At 25.2% G+C, this 15,352-nt stretch overlaps 1 protein-coding gene across 4 annotated transcripts; it reads left to right on the forward strand.

The window, feature by feature from the left end:
* Positions 1–114: 114 nt before the first annotated feature.
* LOC129975844 (uncharacterized) lies at positions 115–14,105 on the forward strand. 4 transcript variants are annotated; one of them, XM_056089086.1, is made up of 10 exons: positions 115–191; positions 1,134–1,296; positions 2,957–3,146; positions 5,180–5,302; positions 5,441–5,622; positions 7,624–7,782; positions 8,801–9,098; positions 11,045–11,293; positions 12,216–12,304; positions 13,872–14,105. In XM_056089086.1, the coding sequence occupies exons 2-10, from the start codon at positions 1,148–1,150 to the stop codon at positions 13,993–13,995; spliced, it is 1,563 nt and encodes a 520-aa protein (XP_055945061.1). In that variant the 5' UTR covers positions 115–191; positions 1,134–1,147; the 3' UTR covers positions 13,996–14,105. The 4 variants fall into 4 exon arrangements, with proteins under 4 accessions (XP_055945061.1, XP_055945060.1, XP_055945062.1 ...); XM_056089085.1 differs by having other exon boundaries at positions 122–264; XM_056089087.1 differs by having other exon boundaries at positions 122–264; positions 12,216–12,361; positions 13,872–13,987.
* Positions 14,106–15,352: the final 1,247 nt, after the last annotated feature.

The raw sequence follows: 15,352 nt of genomic DNA on the forward strand, positions 1-15,352 counted from the left end.
AGTCAAAACCATTAATTTTTTTCTTATTATTTTTTTCAAAATTAAATATTTTAGTGTGATAACTGATTAATCCATGCTTCTGCGGTTGCTAGGTTCTTGTTTACATTGGAAACAGAGAAGCTTGGCAGGGAAATCGCGTTTCTATTGATACATTCTTCTGATTATTTAAAAAGGATCTTATTTGAGTCCAAGTAATAGAAATTTCTCGAAACTTAATTTTTATAAGTGAAATAATTTCTTTGCATCTCCGAAATCCGCATTAAAGTTAGTGTCCTTTCATTTTATTTCGGTGTACTCTATCAGATTTTAACATTCTCAAATGGTTTAAATTTTAAAAAAGAACATCATGTAATTTGCATAAAAATATATATTTATATTTGTAATTTGGTAAAACTGAGATTGTTACTCAAAACATAATTTGATAAGGTTTTATATATATATATATTAAATATATTATTAAGAAATGTATATATGTATATGGAGAATTTTTCTTAAAATTAATGCTATTAAAAAAAAAGGAAAAAAAAAAAAAATCAAAATTCCGATTTCAGTTTTAAGTAAGAAATTGTGACTACTAATTGCTATCATTTGATAGGTTTTGTCTATCAAATAGTAGCAATTTCTTGCTAAATCTTAATAATAATTTACATCAGAAATTTTTGACATTGAATGTTTATGCTAGCAAAATAAATAATAGTGCAAACATTCAAGCTTGAAAAGGAATATGGTAGCAATAATGAAATTTATTGCATTATGCAATTCATGATATAAAGATAATGTATTCACTTTCATTTTTATTTCACTGTTTATCATTCTGAAATCTTTCAATAAGTATATTTAAATGTATGCTTTTGATAAAATAATTTAATTCTAAAGCGAAGTTTACTATCTAAGGAATCACATGAATTTTATATAAGTGTACAGTAATTGCAAAATAACAAAAGTCATTCAAAGATATTTGTGTATTTAAATTAAAATTGCTTGTGCCATTTTCTTATCTTCTCATCACATTATTTTCTTATTCTAATTTAGAATTCATTTTACTCAAAGCAAATTAAAAAAAAATCAAAATAATTTAGCTGAACTGTTCACATTTTCAGCCTAAAATTTTAAATTTGTTACTTTCATCATAGAAAGAACAAAAGTCATGGAAAATCAAAAATCTTCAGATGATGATAAAGAAAAATTTCTAGTTGTTAAAGATGAGTATCGTCGGCTAACTTATGAATTGAAGAAAAAAGAAGCAGACCGCCAATCAACACATGCAAAAATGCAGCAGTATATTAGACAACAATGGTAAGGATTTGTTTATTATTTCTTAAAAACTGTAATAATTTTCAAAAACCTTTTTTTATCTATTTCTTTTTCTTTGTTAGAATTAATTTTATTGTTTAGTATAATTCATAATTAGATACCATTTGTTGAATATTATTAATTCCATTTGTCACTAAAAATGAATGTTTTCAAAAACTATAGCTTCATTAAAAATGAAAACTATTTTTCTAATAAAAGAAAAATGAACATTTCAACATGAGATTATAGCGCTCAGCATACTTGTATGCTTTTTTGTCATTTCTGCACTTCAAAAACATGATGTATACTGCATTTTTAATTATACAGTAAATTAATGGGAAAAACAATTGCATGAAAAGGATATTAACACAAAACTGAGAAAATCTGTATTATTTAAAATATAGATTCATTCAAAGTATTAAAAATATAAACTGCATTAAGATTTTTTTAAGTAGCTATCTTAATGAAGTAGGACATTTTAAAAAATAAGATGTTTTGATATCTATATTTAATGTTATACTTATAGTTCAGTAAGGGCATTAAATTTATTAAGACCGTTTATTAAGAGTGCTCTATAATTTGTACATTTTTCTATTCTGTAAAAGACAAATGTATTTGAAAAAATTAAATGCTTAATTATAATTATTTATCATGTGTTTTTTGATTTACTGTATGCAGGCATATAACATTTCCATATCTATTTTTTTAATGGATAGAATTGTAGAATTGATTATACTGACTAATTTTGAAATGATAATCAATTATAAATTGAAAACAGCATGAGTTTAATAATAAGTTGTGTGACTGAATTAAACTATTTAAAAAATTTTTTGTAGAAACAATAAATTATCTTTGATAATATATATTAATTTATTTTATTCATCTTTTGGTCTGATAAAATTGTATATATACATTTACCGTTTAGGGATAATTAATGCAGATAGTAGTTAATGCATTTTTGAAAATCTATTAAGCTATTTTTAAATCTTCAAAATGATATTAAATTTTTTTTTCTTTATGATTAATTTTGAATAAAAAAGCTATTATATGCGAACATTTGCTTTATTCTTAAAATTACATTGGTGCATTTTGCAGTGATAATTTCTAAATAAATAAATATATGAAAGGTTTAGGTTTTTTGCCTTAAGTGAATATATATTTCTTCTTTTTGTTTATTTTTGAAAATGAATTCTAAAATATTAAAAAGGAATTCTAAAGAAATATTTTTATGTTATATATTTTTATGGGTGACTTTCCTAATAGTTACACTAAAATTGATGTATGAAAAATTCTTTATATTCTTTGAGATTACAAATAGTTTCATATAAATTTGAAATTATAGTAGTACTTTTATTGAACTTTAAAAATTATTTGAATTTGTTTTTTCCATGTTTTGTTATTGTCAAGTTATGGATAAATAAATGGAGTAATAATGCAACCTGAAATATATTTTTAACTATTTTTTATTATGTATTATAATTTGCTGAAGTTTTCCCTTTGTATGAATTATATGCATTTCATTTTTGGCATATGAAATGAATTTTCTTCAGTCCCTAATTACAAATTTATTCATAAAAATGTTTTAATTAGATAAGCATGAATATAAAAGTGCAATTAATTTTTGGTGAAACAAAAATTTTCAATTTTCTTTTCATCCTCTTAGGGAAACCATAACAGAGTTGAAAAAGCAAAAATCAGAACTTACATTGCAGTTACGACTTCAAGAATCTGAAAGTTTTGCCAACAAGGCAAATAATAATTTTGAACAATTTAAGAAATCTTTAGAAGAAGTAATGAAGTATGAAAATCAAATAAAAGAGCAGAATGAGCAATTAAACAGATACAATAATCAGGTGAGGTTGTTAATTTTAGTATTTATGATTGTAAAAATTATCCAAGAGCTTCCTATGTAGCTGATATTCACTACTGTTGAAATTTAAAATTACAAACACTAAACATGCCATAGATTGCATATTGATTAATTTATTGTAATGAAACTGTACATATCTTTGTTCGATGTTATAAGAAAATCTAAATGTAGCAATGCAAAGTAAGCAGAATAAAATTCTTTAGGTATACAAATGAGACAAAGAAAGTCAAAATATGACATGGGATATTTCCAGAATCATTGGATAGTATAGAGTATTGCTCTCTGTATATTTCTATAATTATCATAGTGGATTTTCATGTTGAAAATGAGGTTGTGGATTGTAGTTATGGTTATCAAATCTGATTCTTCTAATTAAATGCATGAATAATTTGTTCTTCCAAAGAGAATGCAAGAATTTTTTTCGTAGTATGCTAAACATGTTTTATATGATTTAAATTATATTTCACCACTGGCTTAACTATGTGATGAATACCATTTTACTGAAAATTATTTGGAAAACTGTGGCTACAAATCATCATTTGTTAAAAAAAAAAAAAAAAAAAAGCTATCTACAGAGAATTTTTATATATTGTTCAAGAGCATCATTCTTATAACATTGTGTACATTCAAGACACAGGGAGATCAAAAATAAGCTCCTTAAAAAGGTACTATAATATCTCAAAACTCACTGTATATAAATCATTTAAACTTCAGAGATAAATAAAATTAATGACCAAATTTAGAATATATATGTTTTTTTTTTTTTTTTTTTTTTGTAATTGAAATAAAACATATTTATTCATTCGGGGTTTTTTGTTTGTTTGTTTGTTTGTTAATTCATTTGACTCTTCGGGTGCTTCTTTCTGGTCACCCTGTATTAATGATGTATGATCATTCAATATGCCTTCTCATTAAAGGATTCCTCTTTATCCAAATTTATCACTCTTTTACACTGGTAGATTATTAACAACTTCCAGGTTTTCATTAGATATCAGAAATAGCTCTGTGTATTGAATTTTGTAATTTAGAAATGGCTGGATAACTTGGATGTATTTATTCAAGACTCTTCTAACTATTGATATGCATCTGATGTATATACATATCTTCAAGACTCTCGTAACTATTGAGAATGATAAATTTCATTTATAAATCAGCATTTGCATTCAACATTAGTTCTAAAATTTTCATAGTATTTTTTTATAAGAAGCAACCAAAATGTTCTATTCATTATATTTATATAACTTTATTATTCTTGGAATTTTAATGATATAATGTTACACAAGTTTTAATTAGTGGTATCTTTACATTAATTCAAGTTCCAAGATGTTGTTTTATGAGACAAAAAAATGATTCAATTTCATAATTTCTATTAATTTTTTTTGTATTTTATCTACATTTCAACTTTATTCATTTTAAATATATACAATATTCATATGAATATTGCATTTACTAAATATTCATTTTTAATTGGATAAAATGAGTAAGATATAAAAAAGGATAAGTACAGGATAGTTAGATATATGATGCTTTTACTAGATAGTTCCAAATTATTAAGCACTTTATAGGATGGAAAAAGGAATACACCTTAAAAAATGTTCGATATATTCCTTTGTAGCCGAACTAAATAAAAACTGAGTTTTTAATTGTAAATTTTTTCTTAGTGATGAAAGCGTAAATCATAATTTACTTCATTTCTTAATTCAAAGGTTATTTGGTTCTTGAAAATTTAAAACAAGTCTAAGTTTATGTAATACTAAAATTGAATTTAGGCCATTTCATTTTTAATAGTCATTAAAAACTATCATTTTTCATCTGTGTTTAATTTTTATTGGATTATAAAATAAAAATTTCTTCCAATTATTTTTCATCATTCATATTGGGATTTTATTTGTACACTATATTCTTCAGAGAAAATGAATTATTTTAGCTATGTTCAAAATATTTAATCTTTTAAAAAAGTTTTATAAGTTTGCAATAATTTACTTACTGCAGTTTTTTTTTTAATTTTTTTTATAGATATTAGAATTGGAAAAGAAAATTCGACAAAAACAGAAAGAAGTTATTAAAGCTCAACGAAGTAAAGGAAGGGTTTTGAAGTATCAACAGAACATTTCATTTCTAGAAAATCGTTTGAATGGTGTACGGAGACTTTCTTACATTCCCTTTTATTGTACTGTTCTAAAATGAGGATTATGTTTTCTACTATTTTAAGTAGATAAATAATTTTACCTGTTTATATTTAATTATTTTGACAGTGAACATTTTTTTTTTCAACAGAGCCTTCATAGATATAACCAACTACTTGTTTCCAATAAAGCACTTAGAGATGATATTACTTCACTTTTACTTACTCAAAGTTCATTTCGCAGAAAATACAGTAACATTAAACGTTTGTTAGCAATGGGTAAAAAAACATTATCAGAAGTGGTTCATTCTGCAACAGTTTCCTACCAAACAGGGTAATTATTTTTCGTCTTATAATATTACTTGATTGATTTATACAAGATGTGAAATAACTGTGATAACATAAAGTTTTAGGTGTTTATTTCTTTACCCTGTTTTCTAATGTAGACACTTATTTCCATATGAAAATATTTTTAATAATTCAAGACGATTAATTTCTTTCAGTAGTCATATGAAATTTGTTATTAATAATCAATTTTATATAAATGCAAAAATACAATTGTAAACGAAAAAGGAGCTACTCATATTTCTTCTGATATTGTTCATTGTATATGGAAACTGAAATTATCATTTTAAAGCTAATAATGCTAACTAAAAGATTTTGATCTAAAATGTTTTTAGGGATTGTTTTATTTAATTTATACAAAGCTTTAAAATTTAATAGATTAACAACTTTTTTTGATGTCTTGAAATTCTTTCACAAAAATGGGGTACAAAATTGTGTTAATATACATGATTATATTATTATTTAGCATTTTCTGTGAGAGAGTCATTTTCATATATAGATATATATAAAAATTAGTTATTCTCTAACTAGTGGTGATAATATTTTTATTATTTTAATAATTTAAAATCATATAAAATTGCAATTGATTGCTATTTCATATATAATAAAATATTAATGAGAAAATTTCTGACAGAAATTTGATTCATTTCCGAAAAAAAAATATTCTCGAGAATTGAAAAAGAAATAATTCTATATTGCATCTGAACTAAAATTTTTAAAGATCCAAAATGATAATCATATTGTATAAACGAAAAAAAATTAAATATATCATATATTGTTAGAAAATAATATTAATTTTAGTATTAAAATTAGTATCTTACAGATAAATAGAAAAACTTTTTAAAAATCTTTTTATACTTTTTTTCTGCATTTTTTAAAATCATGTGTGAGCAAAAAATTTTTTCATTATTGTTTGTTCACAAATAAACATGGAATTCTATATCATTTTATTTTACAAACATATAAAAAAGACATGCATTTAATTCATTAATAAATTTAAATGAGTTTTTTCCCATGCTTTACCAACAACTTAATGTTCTATATAAATGTTCTTTTTTTTATTATTAGGGAAGATTTTATTATATGAAGCCATGCATATAAAATATATCTTAGTTGAAATGTTGAATGCAAATGCAGAACTTTACTTTAAATGCTGATTCATTTGTACTACATATCTTTAATTTCCATTATTGTAGTACTTTGATCATGATTGATGCTTGCTACTTCAAATATGAATAGAAATTTGTAAGAAAGATATCATTATATAATAATTATGCCATACATGTCTTTATGGAATAAATAATTTTATAATCCAAATTTGTTTATTAATTTTTTTATTAAATTCAACAAAATGAGTTATTTTAAATTGGCATAAAAATAAATTAGTTATCAACAAAATACATTAAATAAAGTAATAAAATTAATTACTTTAAAATCGTAAGAATACATTTAATTTAGTAGAAGCAGTATAATTATACTTAAATGGAAATTAGGTGTAGGCTTATCTTTTGAATTCATTCATATATGCTTAAAATTCGTTTCAAAAAAGGCATAAGTACAAGGTCTTGTTTCTTAAGAGATTATTTAACAAATCACAATTCTATATACAATTAAGAAGAAATAAAAAATCACTATAAATAATTTAAAAGTCACTTGGCAATATTTTCGCCCTCATAATAGCATACTTGAAAATCTTTTTTTATAATTTTTGATTTCAGTTTATATACAGAATTTGTTTTTTTGTTTTTTTTTTTTTTTTTTTTAATTTGTGAAGAAACATTTTATTTTTGACTTATACATGGATCGGGTTATACTCAAAAATATAAGGTATTTATTTTTATTTTTTAAATATGTTAGAAAGAATAAAAGCACAAAAGTATTTTTTTTAATATCTCAAGCATGACTTTCAGATTTTATAATGTTCAAGATGAAATAAAATAATTATCTGCTTTTTTTTTTAATGTTGTAATGACATTTCATTTCATTCCAGAGAATCTGTCAAATACAAATTAAATCTAGTCAAGGAAAGAACACAAGTGGATCAGAAAAAGTTAGGGGAAAGAATAAAGGAACTGAAAATACTGGTTGAACAAGACAAGCAACTCAGAGATTTTCTAGAATTCAAAATGAAAGATAGATCAGCATCTAGGTTTGGATTTAATTTTATCTTTAACTTTTATGTAATAGCAATACTTCAAAAATTTATGAGTATTCCATAATAATTGTAAATTTTAATATTATGATATTCTATATCTATTATAACTTATATTGATTTATCTTTTATATTTATCTCTATTATATTTTGTATTTATAAATACTGTAAAAATAATATTAAGAGTCAGCCGATTTATATTTTTGATACATAGCAGTTATATAGATTATTAAATAATCTTGCAGCCTTTTTTAAAGAATACTTTTTTGATATTTCTTTAAAAAAATTGGGTATTATATTTCTATGTCATAACAATCATTCTAATGACCTTTTATTGATTTTTTAAATAATTCAATATTATTTGTTGATAGCCTAGGAAAATATATATCAAGGTAGAGAGACACTTTTATCAATTTCAAATTTCTTTTTAGTGTCTTTTTTTTTTTTTTTTTTTTTTTTTGCTAAATAGGTGTTTTATGCAACTAATTTACTTAAACATACTTTATGATATTTTTGGTGAGCTCAAGTATTTTTGTTAATGTTATTAATATTTTCAAAATAAAGCTTTCATCTTCACATTGAATCATTGTAGTTATTGCTCAAATAATTTCTAATTAATGATAATTTTTGAAAAATTGAAATGAAAAATATTAAATATGAATATAGTTATATTTTTAGTATCATTATTATTTTTCCTGGATTACTGAAAAAACTTGATTATTTTTTTCTTTTTATATTATATGAAAGGATGTCTTTAATTGTTTGAGGATTTAAATTCTTTTAGTAATTTAGCATAATGAAAATAATTCAAATTAATGGGAATTTATATAAACTATTTAACAAAAAAAGAATCTATCAGGTTTGTGCCAAAATATTTCATTTTCAGTTCACCATTCAAAGGTTTTCAACTTTAATCGTATTTTCAATATTGGGCTTATTTTCATAATTCTAATTTTTAATTCACATTTTGTTGTGCTCCATATGATATATGTATAATTATTTCATTCTTTTTAAGTGATTCTGAAGAAATTTCTAAAAACGAGCAAATTATGGAACAACGATTACAGACATGTCATGGAATATTAGCTCGTATTCAGATGGCATCAGGCTGCAAAGATGTCAATCGAATCTGCAAAGCTTTTGTGGAGGGAGAAGAAAAAAATTTGAATTTATTTGAGAAAGTAAATGAAATGAGTCTTGAAATTGAGAAGCTTCATGAAGAAGTGAGAGCACAAAGACAAGAATTAGAAGTTATCACTCGACAGTACAAAGAACAGAAAAGAAAGGATTTGGCAGTGAAACATGATATAGAGGTAAAGAATTGCTTGAAATTTAGTAATATTATTTATTTATTTATTATTATTGTTAATATATGGAATATTGCAATTAATTTTTCATAATTTTCATTTAATGGTAAAATAAATTTATAGATGTTGGCACAGTTAGAAAAATTAACTCTATTATTTACTACTTTTCAAATTCTTTTTAAAACATATATTTTTTATTTTAGGCTTAAAAGTTGAAACACATTTTTTTTATATTATCTGATTTTAAGAAATTATTTCTATCATTGATCAATTAATTACTTTATGTACAAAGCAGTTTTTGTTTCATTTTATTGCATTTATATGGCATTTTTTTAAAAAAAATTCCTTACAATTAATTTTAAAATTTAGAAATTTTATTTATTTACTTTCAATTACTAATTTAATCTAATATCTAATATATTTTAAATACTTGTGTAATATGTATTAGCAAATAATAAATTTCAACTTATTAGATATAATGAACTTGTATCAAATTAGATGAGTTTTTCTGTTTGTTTGATATTTAGAAAGTTGTGATATTTTTCTTCCTGATTAATTGTAGCTAATTTGTTTTTATATCACATTTTTGGACTTCATTTTATTTTCTGTTATTTCATGACATATATATATGTGTATGTGTGTGTGTGTGTGTGTAACATTATTTGTTGTGAAGCATGGTGCAGTTTGAAGACAGTGAAGATACTTTTAATTTCGTGACGTCGTTTTATTTCATTTTGAAGAAGCGGGCATATGTACAAGCGATGAGCACGCAGAACAACACAGAAAAGGAATGAGGAAAAAGCTCTTGGACATTTTATCCCTGGTCTTATATAACCTATGATTTTGATAGGGAAAACATTTCTTTACTGTGCTAATGTATTATGAGATTTTGATAGGGATTTTCGTTACACGCATGGATAAGGTAGGGGAAACACAGGGAGATTTTAAAAAAGAATTTGCCTCATCAGCGGTATTTTGCCTTTTCACGCGCAGTGTGGTAAAGTGAGATTTTAGCTGATTCAGCAAATTAACAAAGCTTCTCTTGAATTAATTAAGTAGAGACAGTGGAATTGGATCATGAAATAAGAGAATATTTTTAGAAAATATTCTCTTATTCTCTAAATTAAGATAAAATATTGAAAATGTTTTAATTAAATTGAAATTAGAGTTAAAATATCATTATATATATATATATATATATATATATATATATATATATATAGTTAATTAATTCTTTATCAAATACTTCATACTTTATACTTCAACAATTGAAGAGAATTAATCCTTATTATTTCATTACTCCTTGAAGGTATGATGGGAGAGATTTTAAAGTTTTCTTTTAAGTATTCTCTACTATTAATAAATGTGAATGTGCTGAAATGTATGCCCATAAAATGTTGCACAGAACAAATATCAAAACAGCACTAACTTCACTCTTAAAATAACACATATATATAAAGCATATATTGATATATACATATATAAAATAGCATAATATATCAAATACGTACTTGAAATTTAATATCAGGAAATGCTACGATTGAAATTCCAATAGAACCTAAATAATAATATTTTAAACAACTTCCATGATTTACATTTTATCATGATTACAATAAACTCTAATTTTAGATTGATAGAAGAACGATGGTCATACTAAATTATTGTTATTTATTTATTTGCAGCTTCACTTTGAATTGTTTCAGAATTCTAAGAAAATTCATTTGTTTCCTTCCTAAATTTACTTCAATTCTAATTTTAGATTTATGTATCTTTTTACATAGTACTTTATATTGAATAAATGGTGATTTGTTAGGAATATAGGCCTTGATATCAAAACTAATATTAGTGCCTTTTTTGAAGTTATACTTTGCATTCGGTTAAATAGAAATAGTGTATAATGTGTTTAGATGATTTTGGCTGTATTAAATAAATGGTTTATATATTTAATATAGAATACCACTGATAAGTTGCGTGCAGAAGCTCAGCAGCTGGAGGACGCCACCGATGCCAAAGCAGAGGAATTAGAATGCGTCAAGGAAATTCTGCAAAGGATCTACACATCCTTGGACAAAGTATCCAATCAGAAGGTATCCTTTACGGTGGACGCCGGTATCACAGATGATAATATACTGCAGTACCTTGAAGCTTTGGAGCGAAGGATCATTGATCTGATACGATGTAGTAAACTTGCAGATATGAAGGTACATTGGTTTTAAAAAAAAAGCTATATTTATTAAATGTGTTTTCTGTTTATATTTTTTCTTTTTGTGAAATGTGTAAATAAGGGTTTATGTGATAAAGAGTAATTTTTAGGGAGTTGGTAAATATTACAATTGAAAGAAATTACACTTATAAGGGGGAAAAATAGTTTGAAAAAGCATAGACATTTCTGTTCTATACTTCATTCATCTCATTTACCTTCATCTGGTTTGATTGCATCATACATTTCCTTCTGTGCACAATGATTTTTACACCAACTTACAGAAGACTCTGTATTACCACTCTGTATCCCTTATCGACTGTGTATTACCACAAATGAAAATTTATAATTCTTAATATTCCTTAAAAAGCAATTTTAAATTAGGAGAAAGGTAACAAATGCTTTATTTAAAGAATTTTGCCAAGGCAAGCTATTCATTTTGCCCATTTGTCTTTCAAATAATGATTGCATCCAAATCTTCGTTATTGTTGGCTATTGGAAGTGAGTATGAGGCCACAACAAAATAAATAATAACCAGAAATCACTAAATCTGGGCAGTATTACAGGTAGGGCAAAAGTTCAAAGATAAATGCAGAAATGGTGCCTCAGGCATCTTTCGCTACATTGCAGGAAGCATTGTTTTTCTACAAAGATACAGAAAACGGATTTTCGTTAATTATCATTGGGCGATTAACCATAAACAAATAAATACAGAAAGAAGGAAAGAGGACACTATATTTTTAGAGAGCCTTTCATTTATTCTTTTATTTCTTATTTTATTATTATTATTATTATTTTACTTCTTCATACTTTTTTTTTACATCTATATCATATTTATGTTTTCTTTCTTTTCATTTTATTTATTTATTGTTATTGAAATTTTATATTGTTCCTATTTGTTTTGTCTTTTTCTTTTATTACAGATTGCCACTGCTCATAAAACAACTCTTGAAAAATCACACAATTTTTCGGAGAAAAGAGTAATTAATAACTATATGTGTCAAGAGAAAAGGTGCAGATTTCTTTAATACTAACTTGGAAATATATATCTTCAGTATTACGAAGAAATGTAAATGTATCTTTTTTTATTATTATTCGGCTACTTTCATTACATTTGAATCGGTTGCATTACTCATTTAATAGTGCACTATTAAATGAACCTTTAATCGAAATTACGCATGGTAGCATGGGCATATTGTTACGAAAAATCCATCTGGTGAATGCACGAGAAGTCTAAAATGTGCAGTTTGGAGATACAGTAGGTGGGCTATTTCCCTTTTTCATTGCACTTGAATATATTGCATTAAAGCAAGTCTGAAGATATATATTTTTTTAATTCTCACTGTGTTACTTAATTACCATTTGATTCAGATGGACTCATAAACGAATAAGGATATTGTTAAGGAAAATCCATCTTTTGGATGTATGTTAAGAAATTTCACAAGCGCAGTTGGGAGTTGCAGATATTAGAGAAATTCTGAACAGAAAACTGAACTCAATTACGAATTACACTTTATTTGACAGGAAAACACGAAAAATGGGTAACAAAATGGCATCATTTATTAAAATCAACAGAATTTAAGCGGTAAATCGTTATTGACACCATAAAGCGCTTAAAAAGAACTCGACACTAAAATAATTTGGTGCGCTATTGACTTCAGCTCTGTCTCTGGAGTTTTTGTTGTCTCTGGGAGAAAGTTTCGAATTCACCGGAAAAATCCGCATCTCGGCTCCTAATAGAGATAACACCAACATAACGTCATTTTTATCGCCAAAGCCATCAATTTGTTTCCAAGGCCAGGGATAATTGTATTATCCTTGCCTTGGGTATCCTTCCAAAAACCATTCGATCTGACAGTAAAACTCGCTTCCTTACAACAAAACGAACTGCGCAAGGAAGCAATATTACAGATTTATGAAACATTGATCGATTTTTTTATTATTGTTGAAAATCCGCTATGTTGTATAATATTGGAGACCTTAGATATATAAAACCCTTGATGAAAAAAAATCCCATTTTTTTCTTATAATATTTTATTGAACATATTGGTTCACAATTATGCATAGAAAAATCAGCAAACGTATGATGTTCATTTTTAAATCACAATTACTAAACGATATCAGTTATAGCAGTACGTTTGAAGTTGTGAATAAAGTTCCCAAGTGAATATAAGTGGTTTGTTCAACAGAATTCAGAATTTGTGAATTCAGCAGTTTTGCTGTCTTCGAAAATTCCGTTGCAATTTTCATTACTTGGAATCAAAAACAGTTTTATATTGATTTTTAAATTGTTCTTGGTAATTTCAATGAAAAATTGAATTCGTTGAAATGGTGCACCTTCTATTTGCTGCTATACATCCTCGTTATTTTTCACGTGATCTGATCATCTTATAGTGGCGGCCACTCGTTATGTCGATTTGGTTGTAAAAGTCAGTGAATGTGTTTTTTACATTAAAGTGGTTTTATTGAAGGTCTTATGAAAAGCTCGTACCTTATTAAATTATATGTTAATATAATAAGAATTGTGCAGTGCAACATAATATTAGATTATTGCATTAACATTTTTTTTTATTTTCCAGCAAGTCGAATTTCCATCAGAAAGCCGAAGCCAAAATCCCTGAAATTCCATTTAACAAGGACCATTTGGAAATATTTGCTAAAAGCTTTCGACAAAAACTGCAGCCGAGTCCAGAACGTCCATAAACTGCCTATAAATGTTTTTGTGGTTCTTTTTTTTATAATGTAACGCTTAAAAATAATTGAAAATCATATCATATCTGTATTTATGGATATTTGGATCATTTATTTACAATAGATATTTTTTACTTGTTGTATTACTGTTTTTGATTACATGTAAATAAATTATATATTCATGTAGTTTCCGTGGCCTTTTTAGTTTGCAATATTAAATTTAATTAAAACACATTTTTATAAAAATTCTAGATTGCAGAATTTTTTATTTTTATTTTGGTTATCTTCTATTTTTAATTTTGACATCTATCGTTTCTCATACTCATTACTAGGTGGCGCCACAAAACGGATTGAAAAATTCTGCCAATAATTTATCCAACCTTTCTCGTTATTAGATTATTATTCCTCTATGCAAAGAATATACTTGAATATTCATTTTATAGGGAAGGTTTGGTCAAGAGGGCTTTTAAAAGATTAATAGAAATTGAAAAAGGTTTGGACTCATCCTATTTCATAGAGAGCTAATAATTATTTAGAACTTTCGCTAAAGATCATGTTTGCGCAGTAATTACATGCTTTTTCATAAGAATAACATATATAATCGGAAAAATATAAAGATGATTAAAAAAAACTACCAAATTTTTCCGCGTATATTTTGCTTATAATATGCAGTGTTTTTAATCAGGTGACACGAAGTTTTTCGAATCTATAGTATATGAATCTGACTAATAGAATCCAGTCCAATGCTATTAAAAATATAAATGTGCGCAGTTCATGTATCTTCTAACTCTTATGGTATTAGTACCACTTTTGTAAGTCATTTTATAAGCTACTTAGACCTTAAGCAGAATCTTTTCTCTTTAGCTTTCAACTACAGAAAGAAAATCACGCGATCAAATATTTGATGAAACAATGAAAACAGTTTAAATTTCAGGGCAACAATTTAATCTGTTGTTAGAACAAAATATTATTAAAAAAGTGCTAAAATCCTAGGAAAATTTGCAGGATTAATCATTATATAGGCAATGTTTTGAAACGGCGTAAAATTCATTTTTCGCAATAATATTGCCAAAATGTGCCAAAATTCAGCTTAATTTTTAATTAATTAAATTTTTTAAAATTACTCCTGGGTATATATGAGCCAAATTTGTTAACTGTAAGTTAAATGTTCTGGATTGTCGCCAAAACTACATACACAACCACACACACACACACATTTATCGTAATTTTTAATGCAGAGTTTTAAAATACTTGTATCTTTCAAATCTATTCAATTGCTATTTCAGCTTCACTAAATTCAGAATAATCGGTGAAAATTTGAACTTCCATTCAATTCCAGTTAAAGTTTGTAAGAATATTATTCTGTATT

The sequence above is a fragment of the Argiope bruennichi genome, chromosome 7, assembly GCF_947563725.1.
Source record: "Argiope bruennichi chromosome 7, qqArgBrue1.1, whole genome shotgun sequence".
Taxonomy (NCBI): domain Eukaryota; kingdom Metazoa; phylum Arthropoda; class Arachnida; order Araneae; family Araneidae; genus Argiope; species Argiope bruennichi.

What these genes read in the sequence shown, in the direction of transcription:
- LOC129975844 (XM_056089086.1), top strand. Translation starts at nt 1,148, where the DNA reads ATGGAAAATCAAAAATCTTCAGATGATGATAAAGAAAAATTTCTAGTT. An exon ending in TAAACAGATACAATAATCAG is followed by an intron (nt 3,147 to 5,179) that starts GTGAGGTTGTTA and finishes TTTTTTTTATAG; the next exon opens with ATATTAGAATTGGAAAAGAA. An exon ending in CAGTGAAACATGATATAGAG is followed by an intron (nt 9,099 to 11,044) that starts GTAAAGAATTGC and finishes TATTTAATATAG; the next exon opens with AATACCACTGATAAGTTGCG.